General features: G+C 43.1%; 1 protein-coding gene and 1 long non-coding RNA gene across 2 annotated transcripts in view; one reads left to right on the top strand and one right to left on the bottom strand.

Moving 5' to 3' along the window:
• Positions 1 to 7,080: 7,080 nt before the first annotated feature.
• sap30l (sap30-like) lies at positions 7,081 to 22,118 on the top strand. The gene is made up of 4 exons (XM_079508620.1): positions 7,081 to 8,247; positions 12,373 to 12,495; positions 13,262 to 13,360; positions 17,825 to 22,118. The coding sequence occupies exons 1-4, from the start codon at positions 8,056 to 8,058 to the stop codon at positions 17,951 to 17,953; spliced, it is 543 nt and encodes a 180-aa protein (XP_079364746.1). The 5' UTR covers positions 7,081 to 8,055; the 3' UTR covers positions 17,954 to 22,118.
• Positions 20,174 to 23,233, bottom strand: part of LOC306928477 — a 3,535-nt gene continuing 475 nt past the window's right edge. The window contains exons 1-2 of the long non-coding RNA XR_013790697.1: positions 21,697 to 23,233; positions 20,174 to 21,369 (exon numbers count right to left, since the gene is read on the bottom strand). The exon at positions 21,697 to 23,233 is cut by the window's right edge and continues 475 nt beyond it. This is a non-coding gene — a long non-coding RNA (uncharacterized lncRNA). The remainder of the gene's footprint in view (positions 21,370 to 21,696) is intronic.

Raw genomic sequence — 23,233 nt, 5'->3', positions numbered from 1 at the left:
GCTGTCTACTCCATTATTATGTTATCCCCTCCCTTCCCTAGACAGGGGGTCGTAACAGGGGGTCTGAATCCCACAGACGAAAAACAGTCTAAGTCCACACTATTTATCCATACTCGTTTGACTTTGACTTTGAACCTGAGAAGTGAGAGATGGTCCAGAGGGAGTTGGAGAGAAAGGAGTTTTGTTTTGATCATTTTGTTCCACTTTAGCGATGTAAATGTAAGTTTGCTTACTTACTCATGAGTAAGATAATAAGGCTCCCTTGAATAGAAATTGAGAAAGAGGGGAGCAGGGAAAGTGCTGCTATGGAGGTGAATGGGGTGGAGGAGGTGGGATGCGAGAAGCCTGTAGGAAAGCGGCCTGTGTGCGACGCAGTCACGCAGCAAGACGGCTTCTTGTGAATGAATGTACTTTAACTTACTAATATTTATGTAATAAATTGTATTAATATACAGACGATACCTAACTCATGATGTATAGGTCAACGTGTATGCATCCATAGATTGGTAACCATTGCAATGAATGAATTGTATTCTACTTTATATAATATATGTGCTATAAGCTTTAAGCGTATTAATCACTATGGAGTGGTTTATGGTGTCGAAATGTAAAACATACCAAAAACCCAGTGTTTCCTGAACAAAAGCCACATTCCTTTGGTGCAAGAACATTACAGCTATCAATCATAAAATGAAACGTTCAAACCCATAGTCATAAGCTGTTCATATTGACTTGCATAATATGTCCACTAGAGGACGCCATTGTCTTCCGGACTGTTTCATGGCTGTATTCTCTGAAGGTGAAAGACAGCATAGAGCAAAAGTGTGTGTACAGTGTTGTATGTGTATATATATATATACACACACACACGTTATATATACAACGTTGCTGTCGGGAGGAAACCTCATAACTACATTTTTTTAGGTTTTTGATTTTGAAATCAGTGCTATTGAACGCCCTTTACGTCTGTGTTGTTTCGAAAATATTGAACCAATGGAAAGTATGAAAAGTGCTTTGGACAAAACCTCTCAACTCCATTGGACCCTCAAAATGTCTGCTAAAACAGCTAACTCCACCACCTCTCCCCCTCATGGAAGTAATTGACAATATATAAAGTTACAACACCAACTTTGATGAGGCTGTGTTGCTTTGTTTTAAAAATATAAGGTTTTCTTAATTTCCTGAAAAATGTATAGGCCTACATTTAATTTCCTGAAAAATGAACATTTTGGAGTTATGAGGTTTCCTCCCGACAGCAGAGATATATAGGCTATATATGGAACCATCTGCCTGTCTGGTATAGGCTGTACTGTATGGTAACACATATATAGGCCTACTTTATGCAATGCATCCATGTCTATAGAGCGTCGCAGTCCCGCTTCCTACCCTGGACCAGGAAATTAAACCCAATGCATTATTCTCATAGACATTTCTTAAAGTATTTATTTAAAGACGGTTACGCCGCGGACAAAGCCAACTCGAGTCGTGACAACTCATGACAACACAAACAATATTTTGGACCAAACAAATAATTAGAAAGAAGAAAAAAACGGCAGGTTACAACACTTTTTTTGTTTGTTTTTCTTCTTTGTAATTATTTGTTTGGTCCAAAATATTGGGTTTCATTTCCTGGTCCAGGGTAGGAGGCGGGACTGCGACGCTCTATAGGCCTAAAGCTTATTACTTGCGCAAGCAGAGCGTGCAAGTCATGTTTTCAGTCAGGTGCTACGATGCGCGTGTTTGGGGCCAGCACAAACGTTATGACGTCATATGCTGGCACCAAGCTGACCGTGCAGGTGTGTTTTTGTCTTGCTACGAAGCATATGTCCCATGACATGATGAAGATATGTACCAATGGCCCTTAGAATGCACGTGATATGATGTCATACGGACATACGGAAGCTGACCGTGCAGGTATGTTTTCCGTGAATCGTGATGAAGATTATGGCTTCAGAACATCCCACTCCACTGACACATGCCTTCTCTATTTGAGCGACCACATCAAACAAGAGGTGGACGCTGGCAAATACTGCGGCATGGTCATGCTGGACCTCCAAAAGGCTTTTGACACCGTGAACCACTCCATACTGGTTAACAAGCTAAAAGCAATTGGTTTCGATAGCACATCAGTGAGCTGGATGCAATCCTACCTGGAGGGGAGAGAACAGATGGTGGAAGTGAACGGAACACTGTCCCCCCCCCTCCCAGTGAGCTGTGGCGTTCCACAAGGAAGCATACTAGGGCCTCTACTGTTCCTAATATATGTAAACGACATGACTTCAGCCTGTGACTGCAACTTGTTCCTGTTCGCAGATGACTCAGCACTGCTGGTCTCGGACAGGGACAAACTGCAGGTTGAAAATGCCCTCAGCTCTGAACTCGGTAGAATCTGCACCTGGCTCGCTGATAACAAACTATCTTTACACCTGGGAAAAACTGAATCCATTCTCTTTGGCTCTATTAGTAATCTCAGCAAGGCAAATGGCTTCTTGGTTAGAGTGGGTGACAATGTTATCACACGTAAAGATGAAATTACCTACCTAGGTTCCATCCTGGAGGCTAATCTTTCCGGTGATAAAATGGCCACCAACGTAATCAAAAAAGTCAACCATAGAACAAGATTCCTCTACAGGATCTCCTCACTGGTCAACAAAAACACCTTGAAGACCTTAACAGGAGCCCTTGTACAGGGTTTCTTTGACTATGCATGCACCTCCTGGTACCACAGCACCTCAAAGGCCCTTAAAACCAGGCTCCAGACTTCCCAAAACAAACTGGTCAGGCTCCTACTTGATCTAGCCCCCCGAACCCACCTCACCCCTGCCCACTTCGACAGGCTGGAATGGCTTAGGGTCGACGACAGAGTACAGCAACTTGCAATGGGTCTGGTCCACAAGATTCGATACACCACCAAGATACCCATGTACCTGTCTAGATACTTCCTTAATGTTAACGAAGTCCACACCCACAACACCAGAGGGAGTGCAACGAACCATGTACAACCCAGATTCGGCACAAACAAGGGACTAAATTCTTTTCGCTCCTATGCCACCAAAATGTGGAACGCCCTACCAACTGTCATTAAGACATGCGAATCCCTTGACTCCTTCAAAACCGCTCTCAAAGGGCACCTACGGATGGCTGCAATTCGAAACTGGCCCCCGTAAAATCTGAATCCCCCCCCCGCCCCCCCCCCTTTTTTCCCCTCACTGTATATATTTCTTTTCCCTTTTTACCTCCTTTTTGATGAATTTCCTGTTCTGTCTATAGAAGTGTCTATTTGTACGTCTCTAAATGTTTTGATGATTTGAACATGGTGGACCCTGTTGGAAACAAGTGTAATGCTTAATTGGGTCGTCCACTCACAGTTAACAGCCTTTGTATTGAGTTTGTGCTTGAAATGTACTGTAATTCTGCAAACTGTTAATAAATTCTTCAATCAATCAATCAATCAATGTACCAATGCCACGGTATAATTGGTTGACGATGGTGACGTAATGATGATACGTTTCAGTGTCAAGTACATACGCATCAAACCACCCAGCCGATCACATTATACCACCAACCACTCAGAAAACTACATATACATACATATAGACATGTACACATATATGGACATATGAGCATATGACGTGAGGAATATATGTACCAATGCCAGGGTATAGTTGACGGTGACATAATGATTTTACCTTACTTAAAAATACTACTTTTTTTCCTTCAGAAGCAAGGTACGTACTAGCAAATAGGTAAATCTAATAATTCAATATGTGAGACTAAGATTTGAAAGTTTATAGCGGTCTACAGCACTTGCACGCTCTGCTTGCGCACTAGTAGGCCATTTATGGCCTACCTGTGTGCAACAAGCAAGTAGGCACTCGATAGAGTGCAGTTCTAGTTTCTAATATACTCGCACTGTATAATTACAATGATAAGAACTGGTAAAATACTCATAATGATTAATAACTAGAAAAAGTACTCATTGGAGGAGCACAGGTCTCCGCCCGGTCAGGTAGGTTATTGTGGCCTCCTGGTGGTATTTATTAACAACTCAACTCAAGCACAACTCAATACAAAACTGTTAACTGTGGACGACACCATAAACTTTATGGTAAACACTTTATTTGTAAACACTTGTTTACAATAGGCTCCACCCATGTTCAATTCATCATAACATTTAGAGACATACAAATAGCCAAAAACAGGAAAGGTAAAAAGGAAAAAAGAAAAAAACATATACAGTGAGGGGAAAAAGGGGTGGGTGGGGGATTTACGAGGGGCCAGTTTCGAAATGCAGCTGTCCGTAGGTGCCCTTTGAGAGCGGTTTTGAAGGAGTCAAGGGATTCGCATGTCTTAATGACTGTTGGTAGGGCATTCCACATTTTGGTGGCATAGGAGCGAAATTAATTTAGTCCCTTGTTTGTGCCGAATCTGGGTTGCACATGGTTTGTTGAACTCCCTCTTGTGTTGTGGGTGTGGACTTTGTTGACATTAAGGAAGTATTTAGACATGGGTATCTTGGTGGTGTATCTTACGTTACGCCTTTGACGGGAATTGGATGTTCAAATTCAAGATTTGAGACATTTTGTTCCAAAATGTGTTTTGCAAAAATCCACCTGCTGGTGGCGCTATAACAGGCCAATGTGAAAAGGGTGGGATTTATTCCTCTGCCTAGTAGGAATGTGTGTACAACATTTCACATAATTGTCTCCACCAGGCCGAAGGCATGGGGAGAGAGTATGTTTTGCACTCCGTCCGTGTGTGTGTGTGTGTGTGTGTGTGTGTCCGTCCGTCCTTCCTTCCTTCCGTCCGTCCGTTACCAGCTAATCTCCGGCAACGTTAACCCGGTCGATGCCAAACTTTGCACACACACTCCCTGGATGCCAACAATGAACCTCTGCCCCGCATTTTCCAGAACGGCCTGTTATAGCGCCACCATGAGGCAGCTTTTCACATTTTTTACCTAAAACTGCACCGATCTGCGTGAAACTTTGCATGCACACTCCCTAGAGGCCAAGGACAAACCTTTGACCTGCATTTTCCGCATCTGCCTTTTATAGCGCCACCAGGAGGCCGACTTTTGTAAAACACATTTTTTGATATTACTCCTCCAGATTCTGTCCAAAAATCTCACAAATCGTTACACAGTATCTCTATGGTCATGTTCTCAAGTCGGATCTGTCCGATATTTCATATTCCATCCTAATTGGCTATAATTGGCTTTCACAGTTTGCAAGATTGCCCCGTTTTGAACAAAAGCCTCAAATCATGAACGCAGCAAGCAATTTACGTGAAATCTTTAACACATTTTCTTACTAGGCTGAGGAATATATGATATATCCCACCCTTTTCACATTAGCGCCACCAACAGGTAGATTTTTGCAAAACACATTTTTGGAACAAAATGCCTCAAATCATCCAATTGCCATCAAAGGCAAACATGTTTATATTACTCCTAAACATTTTGCCAAACATCTCACACAGTCCTATCCTCCTGGTGGAGACCTGTGCCCAGAAGGGCACTTTTTCTAGTTGCATTCTGCGTTCATGATTTGAGGCATTTTGTTCAAAACGGGCCAATCCTGCAAACTTTGGAAGCCAATTAGGATATGAAATATCTGTCTTGTACAGTGTACCGATTTGCTAGATTTTTGCACACAATCTGATCTGAAGGAGTAATATCAAAACATGTGTTTTACAAAAGTTGGCCTCCTGGTGGCACTACAAAAGGCAGATGTGAAAAATGCAGGTCAAAGGTTTTGCCTGGCCCCTAGGGAGTGTGCATGCAACGTTTCACACAAATCGGTGCATTTGGGTAAAAATGTGAATCGGCCTGTTATAGTGCCACCATGATGAGGCTGATTTGAAAAGTCGGCCTCGGCCTAGTGTAATGGATATTTTAGAATGCCAAATAGATTGCCAAATATACGCATCATTGTGTATTTCTCTGCCTTCCATTCAGTCTCATATAGTCAGTAAAGCATTCACAGTCACACCAATGTGCTCATTGTAACTCAACTGCAGCTGTCCATCTAACAGCTGACCTGACTCCTCCACGCTGTCAGCGAATGTATACTTACCTGTATTTGTGTGTCATGCTTATCTTTAGCGCAGATCCTTATATGAACATTTAGTATAGCATCTCTGTTAAGAAAAGATTATAAGAATTAAGAACTGTCTGAGAATAGTGTTGAGGAGGCTTGCCCCCGGAGGGGCTGCCAGAATAGGCAAGGAGGCCTGTTCCTTACTCTCTGTATGTTGTTACTCTGCTGAATCTTCTTTTCTTCTCAATACTTCACCCTGAAAAACGTTGTCATTCCTTCATCTTTGGAAGATTATTGAATCTACAACAGTAGTGAGTACTGTACTATACAGTACAGTAGCCTACCACGAAGAACAGTAGCCTACAGTCTGTAGGCTACTGTACTGTACTTCGTAGTAGGCCTACTCCTACTGTTCTGTGTGCTGTTCTTCGTAGTACTGTACTTTACTGTACTTTGTAGTACTGTACTGTACTTTGTAGTATTGTACTGTACTTGCACAGCAACACGTGAGCTTGTAGATCTGAGAATACTTTTACTGTACGTGTGTGCATAGGCGTGTGTGTGTGTGTGTGTGTCATCCACAGACTTCCGTCTAGCACCACTAGTAGCAGACAAACGTGCACTTTGCTTTCTATTTTAAAATAGGAATAGATGCTTTTTAGTTGTGGTAATTTACTTTAAAGTTTTTGTTGACAATAATGTGTCAATCCTTCAGTAATCCCCCCCGAACTAACATTGAGTTGCCCTAAATATAAGACATACAAGAATGTCTACTTTGATAACTACAGTAGGCTATATGGGAATTCTGGAGCAATTGACAAATAGCAGATGTACAAGCTCACAACTGAGCACGTCTACAGCGCATTGTGGGCTTTTAGATCTACTGTTTTCGGCACAAAACAACTATTTGACGCAACGTGTTCCAATGGTGCCAAGGATTAGCCGCTGACGTCACACCTTCTAGCGGAAGTGTTTGATCGTGCCGTTATCTCTCTACAACTGGACAAGAACGTTGCGCCGCGACACCTTTTCCCAACGACGTAATTTCTGCAAGGAGACACTTTTACGTGATTTTGGGTCTTGTTATGACTCGAAATATTGCACGCACAAACTTCCCGATTGTTTTGTCGCGCGGCGTCACTATCTCAACTCATCCTTGGCGTCATATGTAGGCAGCCAGGGATCCAGGAAGCGACAAACACCGTCAGATTGACATCTCATCGAGCCAATCACAACTCGACGTGCGCACACGGGCCCCGCCTCCTCTCGAACACCGACCAATGGTCGACCAGGGACCGGGCTATGGCTTCCGCCTTTTTTTTGAAGGGGGGAGGGACTGTTGCAGCGCGTCGACTCGTCTCCTCGTCGTTCATTGTACAAGCTGTTCTGATTGTTTCAAACAACGATAGCTGGCGTTTCATTTAATTGTTCCTTTTTTTAAATTATAACCTCACGGTTAGTTGTTTTATCCAGCCGGGACTTATATATATTCACGCGGGCGGTGCTCTGGGCGCAGCGGACGTTTTCTTTTTTTAAAGTGTCGTTTTAAACGCACGTTGTTGTTTTGTGTCACCATAGGAATTCAACTAGCTGCGGCGTCATTAGCATCGAAGGCTAGCAGCTCAAGTCACCGCACCGTCGGGGCTGCTGCGCTGTCTGTTGTTGGATGATGATGTGACACAGATTACAACCGGGTGGGAGGCGGAGAGAGAACTAAAAAAAAGTGCTTATTTTGCCGATTATATCCGTTTACTATCGTCCTTATCTCACACTTCGGAGCGAGCGCCTGGGAGCGTAAGAAACGGTGGCTAAAGAAGTTGCTAAACGGCTAAACTTTAACGAAGTCTCGTAAGAAGAGAGGAGCAGGAGGGAAGGAAGCAACAACGAGGGAGGGCTGGTTCGGTTGGAGCCGGGAAGGGGAGTGTGAAACTCCGCCGGGAAGACCTTCCCAATTATTATTAAACATCGACTTTTCGATTTGGTTATTAGCCGATATAATAAGATCGCCTTGATCATGAACGGCTTCAGCACGGAGGAGGACAGCCATGACGGGCCGCCGGGCGCCCCGCCGCCGTTCTACGGCCAGAGCTGCTGCCTCATCGAGGACGGCGAGCGGTGCGGCCGCTCCGCGGGGAACGCCTCCTTCAGCAAGAGGATCCAGAAGAGCATCAGCCAGAAGAAACTCAAGCTGGACATCGACAAGAGCGTAAGAGAGAAGTCTTTATTTAGTGTGTGTGTGTGTGTGTGTGTGTGTGTTTCCCTTGGACCAAGACGACCATAGACGCAATCAAATGCATCTATGATAGGCTAGGCTAGCTAGGCTGTGTTTACTTCTATCGTACGATGGCCGTCGTCGCTTGCCGACAACCGGGTAGAATTGACCACCAGATCATCTAACAAAAGAGCAGTTGGATCTTCTTCTTAGGCCGGGGGACATTGTCATGTTGATCACACCGGGAGAGGGGGGTGGGGGGGGGGCACGGAGAAAGAGGACATGCCTGGCCGGGACGGACCTCCCGGGCTGCTAATGTTTTAGTCCTGACTTCTCGTTAAAGCGACATATCGATCGAGCGACAATCGTGTCGCTTGCCGAAAGGGATCTTGCTTGCGGGTCTGTGATACTCTGCTGCTATTATTCTCCTTTGTCGGCAAGCGACGGCTCTCTTTTGTCGCCTGGCGCCGCTGGTGCACCCTGGCGCGCGCGCGCACACACACACACACTGGTTGATCAGATTGTCTTCAGATCACTAATAAATATTTTGTATTCTTGGTTGTCTAGTACTCTAGCCTAGCGTTAGCCTAGCGTTAGTTAACTTCTGACGTTTTTTTTGCACCACTTGTGTTGGATTGAAGGTTTGAAGTTGAGGTGTGTGTGTGTGTGTTTTTCTCTCCTTGTCTGTCTTCCAGCAGCCAGTCAGCTGGTTAACTATGGCTAACATGTTAGCTAGTTGTTAGCCACACGGCTAGGAAGACAAAAACGTGTCCGTTTTTATTTTCTTTATATAAACTATCTCGGTAAACGGTTTCAATAAACGACGGTCTGTCGCTGAGCTGAAGTGTGATGCAGTGTGTATTGTTTTGCATCATTGCTGTGTATTTCTCGTAGTGGTGTGTGTCTGTCTGTGTGTGTTTACAGTTGGTTAAGCAAGAGCCTGTTGTCGGTAAAATGGTAGTTTACATCCCATAGCCCGGACGGAAAGTCTGCGCTGTGATTGGTTAGTTGAGCAACAACATCAATGCTTCCAAAGTGTAATAATCCACTTTTTAGGCAGCTAAGAATGCTACAGTGTAGTTTGGGTTGATGTAATGTTCATGTACACACACACCTCTAATCATCTAGGACGATTGGCTTGCCTTTTCTTTTATCACCTTGAGAAGGTATACAATTTGGTTGCTGTGTCAACCCAAATAGCCAATTGCAGCTCGACTGCTCTTCCGAGCCATGGGATCTGGTCTCTACCCCCCCCCCCCCCCCCCCTTTAAAATGGCTGTTGCCAAGGAAGCCAACAAAGGTGATTCGATGTTGAGGGGAAAAGTAACAGGCTTCGCTTGAATGAACACAACTCTCTGTGTGTGACATTGTTGTGTCCCTGCTTGTGTGCCAGCGAGATGCAATGTGATATGAGAGAAGTTCTGAGAAATGATTCACAGACGCAGAATGAGAGGGATCTGGTTAATTTAAAATCGCTGCTGGCGATACTGAAGACTCAAGAGACAGTCTTGTGCATTTGTTGTGAAACGTGTTTTATAACATTTGTAAATGCAATATTTTGGAATGCGGTTTGAGCAGATGATTGATGTGTATGAGACCTGGAATAGATTCATCTCTGCCATCCACATTTTTGGACAAAGCTAACATCTTCCCTGAAAACAGCAAAAGAGCTGCCTCCATTTGTCTTTGTCTCGTCCGGTACTGGAAGAGGTTGAGTTCATTGTATGTCCCAATGCCCCCTACTACTAGCCTAACTGCCCTAATTATTAGTATTTCAGATGGTATTAGAATAAACTGCTCACAGTTTTGTGTCTGCAAAGAGAAAAGCCTGGTCACAACTTAAGGCACAGAGTGTATCGACGGAAGTGTCGGGCCGGAACATCCGTCAGATATATTTCCCGTGTTTATAACACTTGTTTCATACACAGAGAATGTAAAGAGAATTTGTAAAGTGTCAACGTCATTTCCTTGAGCGGTAGTTCCGCCAAAATCCTGCTGCGTCTGCCAAATTCCAGCAATGCTACAGCGTCGGTCTTGCCCAGCGTGGGGTTGCAGTGTTTGATTCTCTGTACTAGCTGTTTAAAAATAGCAGTGCACCGGCCATGTTGTGATGATTCGGAGCTAGTGTTGTGTTGTCCCTGGATCATGTGTGTCAGCCCGCTTTGTACTTGTTTTCTGTACTGGAGCATGAATGTCCCCGTAGCAATGTCACCAAGACGGATTAATGCGCTAGTGCTCTAGTTTTTAAATGGCCTGCATTTAATGCCATTGAATACACCTACCTAGTGACATAGTATCTGTACATATCTTTGATTATTTGGCCTCTGTTCTGTTTCTTTTGTTATCTCTCCTGCTCAACCCTACCTTTTTAGCCTCTTCTCAACAAAAACGACAAATGGTGGAGCATGAATCCCACCATAGCTCTAGGATAGACATTAGACACGTCTGATTGGATCCCGGGAAGGCATAGTTTTACTGAGGTTAGGTTAAGGTATAGTTTTACTGAGGCTAGGGTTAAGGTTTAAGGTTTAGGAATAGTTTTCCTGAGGTTAGGTTTAGGCATAGTTTCAAAAACAAGACCAGTCAAACGACTACTGTCCAACCACAGCAGGGTTTGCCTAGAGCTGCGGTGGGATCCATAATAACGCCTTCTTGACACCTGTGACGTGACAATAGTCTGGCAGCCGGCCCAGGCGGTGGCGTAACCGTCTGGGCACCCGACTGGTAATCCAGTCGCAGTGTGCCGCGGGTTCGACTCCCGAGCCCGACACGGCCTTTACTGCATGTCTTCCCCCATCTCTCTCCCGTTTCCTGTCAGCCTACTGTCTGTCCCTTCAAAAAAACAATAAAAGGCGTAAGCCGCAAAAAAATATCTTAAAAAAAAAAAAAAAAAGTCTGGCAGCCAACAGGCTTTTTCTTGTTCAAAGTGGGACATTTCGTGTTGGCCTAAAATATTGTCTATATACATACATTCATGAATCCACCTGCTGGTTTTATATAACCATACCTATGAGTGTATTACAAAAAATCACACCCGTGTGAACTGAGTGGTGCAATATAGCCTGTCTGACATAATGAAATCATGTCTGACGTAATGAAATCACACCCGGGTGAACAGAGTGAACATAGCAACCATGCTCATTTTTTCTGCACAGACTAACAAATCACACCCGGGTGAACAGGGTGAACATAGCAACCATGCTCATTTTTCTGCACTAACAAAGCCAGTTGTAGGAGTGGTTTACACCACTCAAAAAAAATCATAATCTTGAGCTCAAATGTAGTTTTCTATAACTTTTATTATTGAAATGTAATCCATGGGCCTAGTGTATAAAATTGTTGCAAAAAAAGTTAATTGTTAAGAGAAATTTGCATAATTAGGTAATGAATGGCCTATACACATTCAATGTGCATGATTAGGTTAGGCAATTGTTGCGGGGTATTTCGTTTTTGTAAAGGTGGTTTTAGGTCATTGAATATGCTAATAGAGAATAAACCTTTCTCTAGTTAATGTGTGCAACTTGTAGTCTCAACTTGCATGACAGTTAGACATCAACTGCTTTTATCATCAAAATATTCAACTTGGAGTTGCTTTGTTTTCTCATTGTTGCAAACAGATCTCCCTTGGCATTTGCAAAACATTGTGCGAGCCAGACTGGTGGTTGCACAACTTTTACATGGGGTTTTTCTGCTGCACATGCACAACACACTATCTTCATGATATAGTATGGTGCAGGTTGTCTGGTAAATGGTAATGTGACTGGAACTTCCTTTAGGAAGTACAAATGTATGGGGCACACAATTGGCAGGTGGTGTGATCAATTTCCCCACAACAATCACAACGCACCTGTCAATTGTGTGCCCCATAGGTTTGTGCTTCCCAAGCATTGACTGTTCCCAAAGGAAGTTTTCATATCAGTCCAGCTTTTCCTCATCGAAATGTGGCGATATGTCGGGGCAACTTTCAACAGAAGATCACATTCCCTGCATTGGTCTCGGGTGCTGTTCAGTAGCACAGCGTGGAGCATTGTGTTCATGCAGGGGCGTATGATTAATCTGATCTTTAGTTTGGTATGTTTTATGGAGTGTATGATTGGTTTTGTGTTTGTTTGTTTGCAGGTGCGTCATCTGTACATCTGTGACTTTCACAAGAACTTCATCCAGAGCGTCCGCAACAAGAGGAAGAGGAAGACCAGCGACGATGGAGGAGATTCTCCTGAGCACGACGTAGAGGTTCCAGAGGTGAGCCCCACCATAAAATATATATACATATACATACATTCACACGTTGTCGTGATTCATATACATGGATTAAAGTTCTCAGTCGCCACAACGGATTTCAGTCATTTGGATTCCATTGAAGCCAGCGTGTCTTTGCATCGCAATGTTTTGTGATCTTGTAGATCTGCTATTTTTGTTAATTAGTTGTTTTTAGATGAAAGAGTATTTGAGGTGATCAAACTAGCAATAGAATACAAGTTTAGAATCCTCTTCCAGAAACATGTATTGTCTCAGAAATGCCGGTCGGCCTAAAACATCATTTACATTTTCAGTCTTGAGATTTTATTTAGCTTTTTCTATTTTCAGCAAGTGACACTATCTTTATGTCTTGAGTATGAATGAAGAATGATGGTCTGTCAGAAAACGTGTTGAGCTGGTGGCTGCACCTGCCTGCCAAGGCTGCCATGCATTTCTTTCTATGGTAAAGAGACTCTGGAGTGTTCCTCTTCTCCTGCATAGGCGTCCCGCTTCAGCGCTCTCTGCAACCGCTGTTTTCTTTGTTTTTTTCAAGCAGAGAATAGCGCAACTTTTGGAGGGGAGCGCTGTTCTTTTTTTTTTCTAATAGCCTGCTTCTTACTCGGGGAGAAACGTCTTGAGTTTTTAATGTAGTTGTTTATTGTTTTGCACTTTGCAGCCATTTCCTACTATCTGTTCTATTCTGCATTTTGTGTTGCTGTGGACGTGGCTGATTTGGACGTGTTTGTGTGTGTGTGTGTGTGTGTTCCAGGTGGATCTGTTCCAGTTGCAGGTGAACACATTGAGGCGTTATAAGAGACACTACAAGCTTCAGACCAGGCCTGGTCTCAACAAGGCCCAGCTTGCAGAGGTAACGCACTGCCCTGGACAGCTGACAACAAGAACGTTCTCAGTCGCCACGACTGATTTTAGATTCCATAGAAGTCGGCATGTCTTCTATCGAAATGTGTCCTGCACTAAAAATAGGCTATCTACAAGCTTACAACAGGCCGCAGCGCGACGTGTTGTAAGCTTGTAGATAGCCTATTATTTCAGTCTGCCAGAAAACCCTAATGGATCTCAGACATGTCATAACCGCAATCGTTAAGCCTCAATCTGCAAGTTCTTCAACTGGTTACCTGTATGGCTACCAAAACATAATCAGTCTCCACCAGGCCGAAGGCATGGGGAGAGAGTATGTTTTGCACTCCGTCCGTGTCCGTCCGTCCGCGTTTCCAGCTAATCTCCGGCACCGCTACCCTGGTCGATGCCAAACTTTGCACACACACTCCCTAGATGCCAACGATGAACCTCTGCCCCAAATGTTCCTGTTATAGCGCCACCAGGAGGCAGACGTTTGAAAAACTTTTTTTGATATTACTCCTCCAGATTCTCTCCAAAAGTCCCGCAGTCATGTGTTCAAGCCGGATCTGTCCGATATTTCATATTCCATCCTAATTGGCTAACATTGGCTTTCAAAGTTGGCAGGCTTGGCTCGTTTTGAACAAAAAGCCTCAAATCATGAACGCAGCGTGCAATTTACATGAAATCTTTCACAGACTTTCCTACTAGGCTGAGGAATATATCCCGCCCTTTTCACATTGGCCTGTTATAGCACCACCAACAGGTGGATTTTAGCAAAACACATTTTTGGAACAAAATGCCTCAAATCATGAACGCAGCATGCAATTTACATGAAATATTTCACAGACTTTCCTACTAGGCTGAGGAATATATCCCACCCTTTTCACATTGGCCGGTTATAGCGCCACCAACAGGTGGATTTTAGCAAAACACATTTTTGGAACAAAATGCCTCAAATCATGAACGCAGTGTGCAATTTACGTGAAATCTTTCACAGACTTTCCTACTAGGCCGAGGAATATATCCCACCCTTTTCACATTGGCCTGTTATAGCACCACCAACAGGTGGATCTTTGCAAAACACATTTTTGGAACAAAATGCCTCAAAGGCATCCAAGGTGTAAGAAGAAGAAATGGCACCCTTTTCACATTGGCCTATTATAGTGCCACCAGGAGGCCACGACCTGACCTGCCCTGGTGGAGACCTGTGCCCAGAGGGGCACTTGATCTAGTTTTACATATTGTGTTAAGTGTATAGGACACACCTTTCACGCTGTTTCACAAATGACATATTAGGACTTTTACTAGCAGCACATTTTCAGTCGTGAGATTTTATTTAGCTTTAATCCATGCAAGCCACCTTTTGCCCATGCGTGAGCTAGCTAAGGGGTGCAACAGTCAATCAGACAAAACGTAGTCTAGGCGGGTACAGGCTTTAGTTCCGACACTATTATTGGTCCGACAGTCATTAGACCGACAACCTACCGCAAACCCTAACCTAACCATAAGCGCAGGCAGGCAGCGCATGCAGGACTAATGCTCGGAATTACCATCGGATCCCAGTCTAGGCGCTACTGGATGGGAGTGCGTGCAGCCGTGCACGTACACTGGGGCTGCACGGAATGTTTTTATACCTCAACATTTCTGTTAAGATCTCGATAAAATGTAGCAACCGTGAACGCTAGACATTATTCAATGTCCAGCGATTATTAGCTCAGTGTCTTATGGGTTGGTGTCACATATATGATGGGGCGAAACAGAACTACATTATGTTATAGCGGTAGGTAGATCGGTCCGGGCCGTTCCCCCGGTGTTGCTGTCAACCCCCAATTGCTCCCGATGAGCAAGTTGGTGCCTTGCATGGTTTATTCCACCGTATGTGTGTGAATGTAATGCACATTGTAAGGGCTTTGGATACAGGCGCTATAGAGCACCGAAGTCCTGACGTAACTCGCTCATCCCTTCGATTCCCCTGGTTCGCGGAAGTAATTTCTCTATGGAGAATAACATGGGCTCATCTTAAAATCGTTTCATATAAGTGTTGTGGTCCAAAAATAAACGAGCTGTCTCGGCGTCATTGTCATGGAGGTGTCTCTGTATCGTTTGCAACGGTCAGTCACTCATACAGTATGATACAGTCTGTTTCTAGCGAAAATGTAACTAAATCAGTAGCAGTAACATTAGCGTTTTCTCTCAGTCAGTTGATTCTTAATATCCATATGAGTGAAACGGCCGGGGTGACATGTTTATTTTTCAAACACAGTTCTTATATGAGGCGATCTAAAATCCCCCTATAAGGATTATAATGCAAATAAAAAGTACACAAACCTGTGGATTTGCGCCCTCTACCTCAGCTCAGACTTCAGTGCTCTATATAAATTTACACTTTTTAACGCCTTGTACGACAAAGAATAGAATAGGGCTGAAGTGGTTAATCAGACTAGTTGATTTGGTCATAATCATTAAGTCATAGACACATTCATTTTCTTATGCAACTTTTGAATCCGTGCCTCAGAAGAACGTGAGTTTGCGCTCCCAATTATTTTTCAGTGCGCTTTTCCTGAAGATTATGTTGGGACTGTTGGTCCATAATTCATGTTTCCAAATGCATGTGGTCATTTTCCTGTTTGAGGTGTGGGCCAGGCTCTTTTTCAGTTCAAGCCTTTGGTTCATAACTATCCCTCCGTTTACGGGCTGTGATATATTTGGTGTGGCGGGGCCGCTATTCCGCAGTAATTGGTCATGGGGGTGATTGTTAGGAGAAGTCACCTAATCGACAGGTGGGCTCAATGTAATCGCACAGCTGGTCCCCTGGCCTCATGCTCACAAATGCCCCCTCTATGCTGCGCTGCCAACGCGGGGGAGGGGGGGAGGGTTGCTGGACGCTAACTAGAGTTGGGCTAGCTATAGCCAGCTGGCTAAACGGTGGGAAATGGAATGAAAGCGAGGCTGTAAGTTGAATGTTTCCCCAGGCTTTTCAGGAGAGGTTCAGCCCCCCTATTAATGAGCCTTACACATCATTAATAACCCGCCAGTCAACAGCTTCCAACCAATTACCGCCAAGTGCCATTCAGTAGAGCTGCCAGCTCCTTAAGTAGAGGTGCGTGTGTGTTTCCTTCGTTCCCCTCCAAGGTTGTTGTTGTAAATCAAACGAGCCAGTGTCGGGGGTTCAGCTCGGGGTTATTAAATGTCTCCTCTGGGAAGGAAATCATTCTCTCTTCAAGAGTTTGTCCAGTCAGTGCATTCAATGGTTCTCTGGGCGTAATACCCTTTATCTCTATATGTTGGTACAAGAGATGATGGAAGATTGAGTCTTCAGTTTTCCTCTTTGAGGTTGAGAAGTTTGACTTCCACAAAAGTGTGAAATGGAAGGGAAAAACATGTTATGTCCCTCCATGTACGCATGTGCTCTCTTCCTTAACCGTAGCTCTCCTCCGTATAGACAGAAAGACAAGTTCATATAGCCTAGACAAAACAACATGCCTTCTATTCAATACTGTCTTATTTTAATTCATTTTAGGCATTGTCAAAATAATTAAGTATCAACTGATGAATTCAATGCTATATGTGGCGTTAAAACTGGGTAGACACCCCACCATTGCTGCAAATTAGCATTTTGATGTTGGCTTGTTGCAAGGGAACAGTGTCTGCTTTTATTAGTGGATAGTAAAGGCCCAGCTGACCTGCAAGAGAAACCTCAGTGGATTCTTGTTGTTATAAAGTCAAGGACCTTAATGTGCACACAGCAGATGTGATTGTGTGTGTATTCAGTCCAAGGTGTCCGTCAGCAGGTACTGTACCTGCAGGCCCATTATCTGATTAAAATCTTAATTGGCCGTTAAAGCCCTAACCACACCTGTTGCAACTCCTTGCAATGAGTTCAACAAATCAGTTTTAAGCCCAAACGTTTATTAAGGTAAACCACACCAATGCAGCTCATTGAGTTGCAAGGAGTTGCATTGGTGTGGTTTACCTTCAAAAAAAGTTTTGTCCCGACCCGACCCTTTGGTGTGGTTTGGGCTTAAGGTCAACCATGTCAATGCAGCCATTGGGCATAATGGTTACAAGTGGTTGCATGTTGCAAGGCGAATCATTGGTGCGCTTTGGGCTTCAATCATAAATGCACTTTTTATATTGAGTAAGGTAAGGTAACATTGCAATATCTATTAGCAACTATTAAAACCGTGTTTATCTTTTTGTTGCTGCCCTCCTGAGCCTTGTTATCAACAAACACACGTGGGAACGTGTTGTGACCTTGTAGATTGTAGTTAAAAAGAAATAAATTAAAAAAAATCACTTATCACAATGTCTGTAGACATATTTAGTTAAAAACAATATATATATATATATATATATATATATTTTGTACTTGATTTTGCCCATATTGCCCAGTCCTACGTTCTACACAAAGATTTCTGTCCTCTGAAGAATTGACATTAATTTGTCATTATTGTTTCTCTCTCTATGTCAGACGGTGAGTCGTCATTTCAGGAACATTCCGGTGAACGAGAAGGAGACCCTGACGTATTTTATTTATATGGTGAAGAGCAGCAAGAGCCGCTTGGACCAGAAAGCAGATGGCAGCAAACAGCTGGACTAGATGACGACCTCCTCCCAACGCCACCGCTACCAAAAAATCTACAACCTCCGCCCATGACAGTAACCAAAAAACTACAACACCCACCCACCCACCTACCCACCGCAACAACAGTATCCAAGAAACTACAACACCCACCCACCGCAACAACAGCAACCAAAAACTGCACCTGTACAAAGCCACAAGGAACGTGCTGACACAATCTGACAAACACCTTCTACAACTAACCACGTTAACACTGACCTCCCTATTTTAGGCATGGCATTATAGGTGAAAACCTTAAAAGAAAGGAAAGAAGATCTTTCAAACATTCAACTAAATTATTTTGAAATGGCAGATCTACAAGCAGAACACGACAGCATGTATTTTTCTTCTTTTTTTGTATTTTCTTTGTACAACAGAGTGCATAAGACATATGTGATTAACCACTTATGCCCTATTTACGTTCAGAAAACCCCAAGACATGTTTTGCTCTTTTCACCTATTTCATGCCCAGAATAGAGCCACCAGGGTTAAAGATGGAGCCACCAGGCTTAAAGTGGTTATGGGCAAACGGCAGCCACGTGCAAAGACAATGATAACGAATGTGACATTCACTGTCCCGAACAGGGGTCACCTGTCCCCTTTCCGGCCTCCTCGACCTCTCTGACTGACGCCAGTAGCACAGGGACACATCGTGTGACTCGCTAGGACAAAATTGTCACGGGAGGCTAAGCGTTTGGGTCTGTGTGTGCGTTGTGGTCGTGCCACGTGAACACTTTGTGTTGCGCTGCTTTGTCAAACCACGGGATACGCATGTGTTTCCTACCTACTTTTGAGTTCCACCATCACCAGTTTGTTCTCCTATAAACCCTAAAAACAGTTCACAACCTAACCGCCCAGTCCTGAAGACAGTTCACAACCCAACTACCGAGTCCTGAAGACAGTTCACAACCCAACTACCGAGTCCTGAAGACAGTTCACAACCCAACTACCGAGTCCTAAAGACAGTTCACAACCCAACTACCGAGTCCTGAAGACAGTTCACGACCCAACTACCCAGCCCTGAAGACAGTTCACAAGTCACAACCCAACTACCCAGTCCTGAAGACAGTTCACAACCCAACTACCCAGCCCTAAAGACAGTTCACAAGTCACAACCCAACTACCCAGTCCTAAAGACAGTTCACAACCCAACTACCGAGTCCTAAAGACAGTTCACGACCCAACTACCCAGCCCTGAAGACAGTTCACAACCCAACTACCCAGCCCTAAAGACAGTTCACGACCCAACTACCCAGCCCTGAAGACAGTTCACGACCCAACTACCCAGCCCTAAAGACAGTTCACAAGTCACAACCCAACTACCCAGTCCTGAAGACAGTTCACAACCCAACTACCCAGCCCTAAAGACAGTTCACAACCCAACTACCCAGCCCTAAAGACAGTTCACAACCCAACCGACCAGTCCTGAAGACAGTTCACAACCCAACCGACCAGTCCTAAAGACAGTTCACAACCCAACTACCGAGTCCTAAAGACAGTTCACAACCCAACTACCGAGTCCTAAAGACAGTTCACAACCCAACTACCCAGCCCTAAAGACAGTTCACAACCCAACTACCCAGCCCTAAAGACAGTTCACAATCCAACTACCGAGTCCTAAAGACAGTTCACAATCCAGTCCTATATAGGCCACTGGTTCCCAAACTTGTTAGCTCGAGACGCAAAAGAGAAATTAGACGTTTGCCCGGGGACCCAAACTGGTGAAAATAGCAGATCTACAAGCTCACAGCGTGTCGTTTCGCGCCTCGTTGTGAGCTTGTAGATTGGCTAGTTTCACTACTTCTTAAGCACTTGTTTTCTAATTTATTGAATTTCTTAGATTTTTCTTTGATTTCTTCATGAAATTCCAAAAAACTAAAAAAAATCATTGGATTTTGTTTTTAATTCATGAAAATGTTTGCTTTTTTGGGACTGTTTTTTTTAAAATGATTTGAAATAATATTAATTTAAAAAAAATGTAGGAAACACAAAAATAAAGGGAACCATAACAATGGCCCTCGACCCAGTGTTTGGGAACCAGTCCTATAGACCCAGAGTTGACTCTCTCACACTCGGAGTGCACATAATGTACAAATATATCAGATGTATGATCTACTGTAAGTAGCTGGTTGAATGCAATGTATGATGATGATTGCCTTAAGAAAAAGAAAACAAATGTGTTTTTCTTTTTCCCGTGGGTACTTTTAGTTCTTTTTAGTTTTGTCTCTGCTGAGTCTTGTGTTCCGTTTTGGTTTTTGGGGAGGAGAATGCTTGTGCCAAATCACAGATGTTGAATGCCAGACGGAGATTGTTATTTCTTTGTTTTACTTGTTGAATGTGCGGCTTGTTGAAAACGGTTTGTGAGCAGCGCCCCCTCCCACATCGGCCGCTATTTGACGCTTGTGTTTTTTGACTATCGCTATCATCTGCAATTATGCAGGTGGTTTTTGTCCTGATCCACTTTCAATAATGGTGTCCCTATTGTGGGCAGGTTGTAGGTGAATATTTTCAAAAGTTTTTAATATCTTTTGTAAAATGTTTAAAGAAAATAGCACATCTACAAACTTGTAGATCGGCTATTGTTGACATTGTTGAATAAAATTACTTTTTAAATTAAATGTCAAACAACGATAATTGGTATACGGACAAACAGAAGTCTCATCCATTGGGCTCTTAGCTCGAGAGCTTCTCTAATATCAAACCTGCCATTTACTTCAGATTTAAATTTAAATGACATCTCCGTTAATATCAATGTACACAAACGCATACTATAGCCTTTTATTCCTAATAACTGGCGAGTATCAGAACCTCATGGTGAAAGATGATTCATAATTCACATTTTACGGCATTCTCAATAATTTATTGCAGTGCCTGTTTTCAACTTGAAAAGGCAATCCACTTCCTGATTTGAATTCATTGTCGATTTACCTGAATCCCTCGACGCGTACACACGCACACACACACGCACACAAATTGACACAATGCAGCTGTGAACCAGTTCCAACCGTTGGTTCTCGTCGGTCAAACCGTCTACTGTTTTGTCTCTTCTATTTTGTTTGTCCTTTACTGTGCAGTACAAGGAATGTCGTCTGTATACTTATTTGTTTTCATTGTCCGAAATGAAAGTTTATTCGGAGGCCGTAAAAGTGATTAGCCACCCACTTTAATGCTATTATTTAAGATGTTTGGTCATCTCCGTTAAACTGTAGCGGGGACAGAACTGTGGACTCTATAGACCACGTTTGCTTTTAAATATCATCACTGTCGGGTGGAAACCTTGTATGTCCAAAAGCATTACTTTCCTTTAAATGGGAAAACGTAACTCACAAGCTCTTGTTAATACTTTTAAGTGGCACATTGTTTATTATAAAAGAAAAAAATCACACCCGTGTGAACTGAGTGGTGTAAGGTTTTATATAGCATGATCAGCTGTGGTCTGACGTAATGTCTGACGTAATGAAATAAGGTAAGGTATTATGTAGCCTGATCAGCTCTGATCTGACGTAATGAAATCACACCCGGATGTGATTTCACAACTGGCTTTTTCTGTGCAGAGAAAATGACCATGGTTGCTACGGTCATCCAGTTCACCCGGGTGTGATTTAATTACGTCAGAAATTATTTTGAACATAGCAACCATGCTCATTTTTTTCTGCACACAAAAGCCAGTTGTAGGAGTGGTTTACACCACTCAAAAAAAGACACACTTAACAACTTTCAACCTGCCCTTCCTACTCTGGCCATGTTACATTACAGTCAGATATTCAAATTATAGTTTTTCTTTTTTATCTACTTTTGACACTTGTATGACACTGCATACAGTGTAGGATCTAGTAGGGCATTAATTTATGGAAAAAATTTTAAAATATGGAGATGAGCGGTTCCACCGACAGCAACCATCTCCTGTGTCTGCCTTGTATGTCTATTGGTGCAGGAGAAGCTGTTTTCTTGTACATCTATTGGTGCAGGAGAAGCTGTTTTCTTGTACGTGTCTTTTTTTTGTTTTTAGTTTTTCACTCCGTTTGCTCAAAATGACATGCACACATTTAAATGTATACAAGGTTTCCTGTCCGACACTGACGATGTGTTGTGTTTGCTACAGAAGTCATGTTTCAAAGGACAAATTAATAAAACATTAAAATCATCTCCATGTCCAGAGCATTAACTTAACTTCACATAACTGACAACCTCTTGTTATGAAAAGGACATTTCTTCAGGTTATCAACCTGGATTATAATTTAAATATTCCATATGTTCATATTATAAACTTGGATTATAACATCAATATTCCCCATTTTCATTTTATAAACTTATTATAACTTCAATATTCCTACTTTTTCAAACGCCCCTCCTGTGCAATAGTGCGTTTAGGAAAAGGAGAATCTTCTAACATGGTGTAATGAGCTGCAGTGTCTTGCTCAGGGGCACTACGTTGTGAAGCCAAGGATGGGCCGGGAATCGAACCGTGGTCCCTCCTGACTTCAGCTTCACACGTCACGACGTGACTTAAAAACCAACGCGACTGAATTGGTATCGATTAGGATTCGGCAATCAATTGAGCACGTTAACCACCACTCAAAGCCGCCCGTCCCTTTTCTGGTGTGAACATCTGACAAAAACGGATCGATCGATAAGCTCACAATATGTCGCAAAATGTGACGCGTGAGCTTGAGGATGTGCTATGTTGGTCTGATGTTGGCCCTAAAATAGGGCCGCTAGAGGGTCCATGTGGTTAAGTGAGCTCTTGAGAACATTCAGCGCGTGTAAGTGCATTTTAAAGGTTGTTTGTTTCTAGCTGTAAACATGTTGAGCCGCGCTGACTGGGGTGTGTGTTCTCAGCTGCAGTATACAGCAGGCAGTGTGACGTCAAACCCTGCCTTTCAGAAGCTCCTATGTGAATATATTTAAACAGACAAATCTGAATCTGAATCTTTTCTTTTTTTTTTTTTTTTTTTTGCTTTTGGAATCATGGCTCACTGGTCGAGCAATAATTTAATGTACTTTGTACGCCAGGCAGAGCCCAATTTAACACCCTCCCAATTGTTGGGGAAAGTGTTTGTTGTGGACGGTACAGTTTTATTTCCACACACCGTTTTGGACAGAGTTGTTTATCATAGGTCTGCTATTCTATTCTAAAACAAAAAGAACACTTGTATTTTTAAAATACCAAGAGTGACAAAAGAGGAAGTCATGGATTTATTCACCACTGTGACCTGTTGACAAAAAAAAAGTATGTGTAAATGTTGAGTAAATGTTGAA

Source organism: Electrona antarctica, assembly GCF_951216825.1.
Source record: "Electrona antarctica genome assembly, chromosome: 8".
NCBI classification, from domain to species: domain Eukaryota; kingdom Metazoa; phylum Chordata; class Actinopteri; order Myctophiformes; family Myctophidae; genus Electrona; species Electrona antarctica.
This window is presented reverse-complemented; position numbering and strand designations above follow the sequence as displayed.

Bases quoted from the DNA above. Each gene is read 5' to 3' on its own strand.
- sap30l (XM_079508620.1), top strand. From the start codon at position 8,056: ATGAACGGCTTCAGCACGGAGGAGGACAGCCATGACGGGCCGCCGGGC. The intron at 8,248-12,372 runs GTAAGAGAGAAG...GTTTGTTTGCAG, and splicing joins AGCTGGACATCGACAAGAGC to GTGCGTCATCTGTACATCTG. The intron at 12,496-13,261 runs GTGAGCCCCACC...TGTGTGTTCCAG, and splicing joins ACGACGTAGAGGTTCCAGAG to GTGGATCTGTTCCAGTTGCA.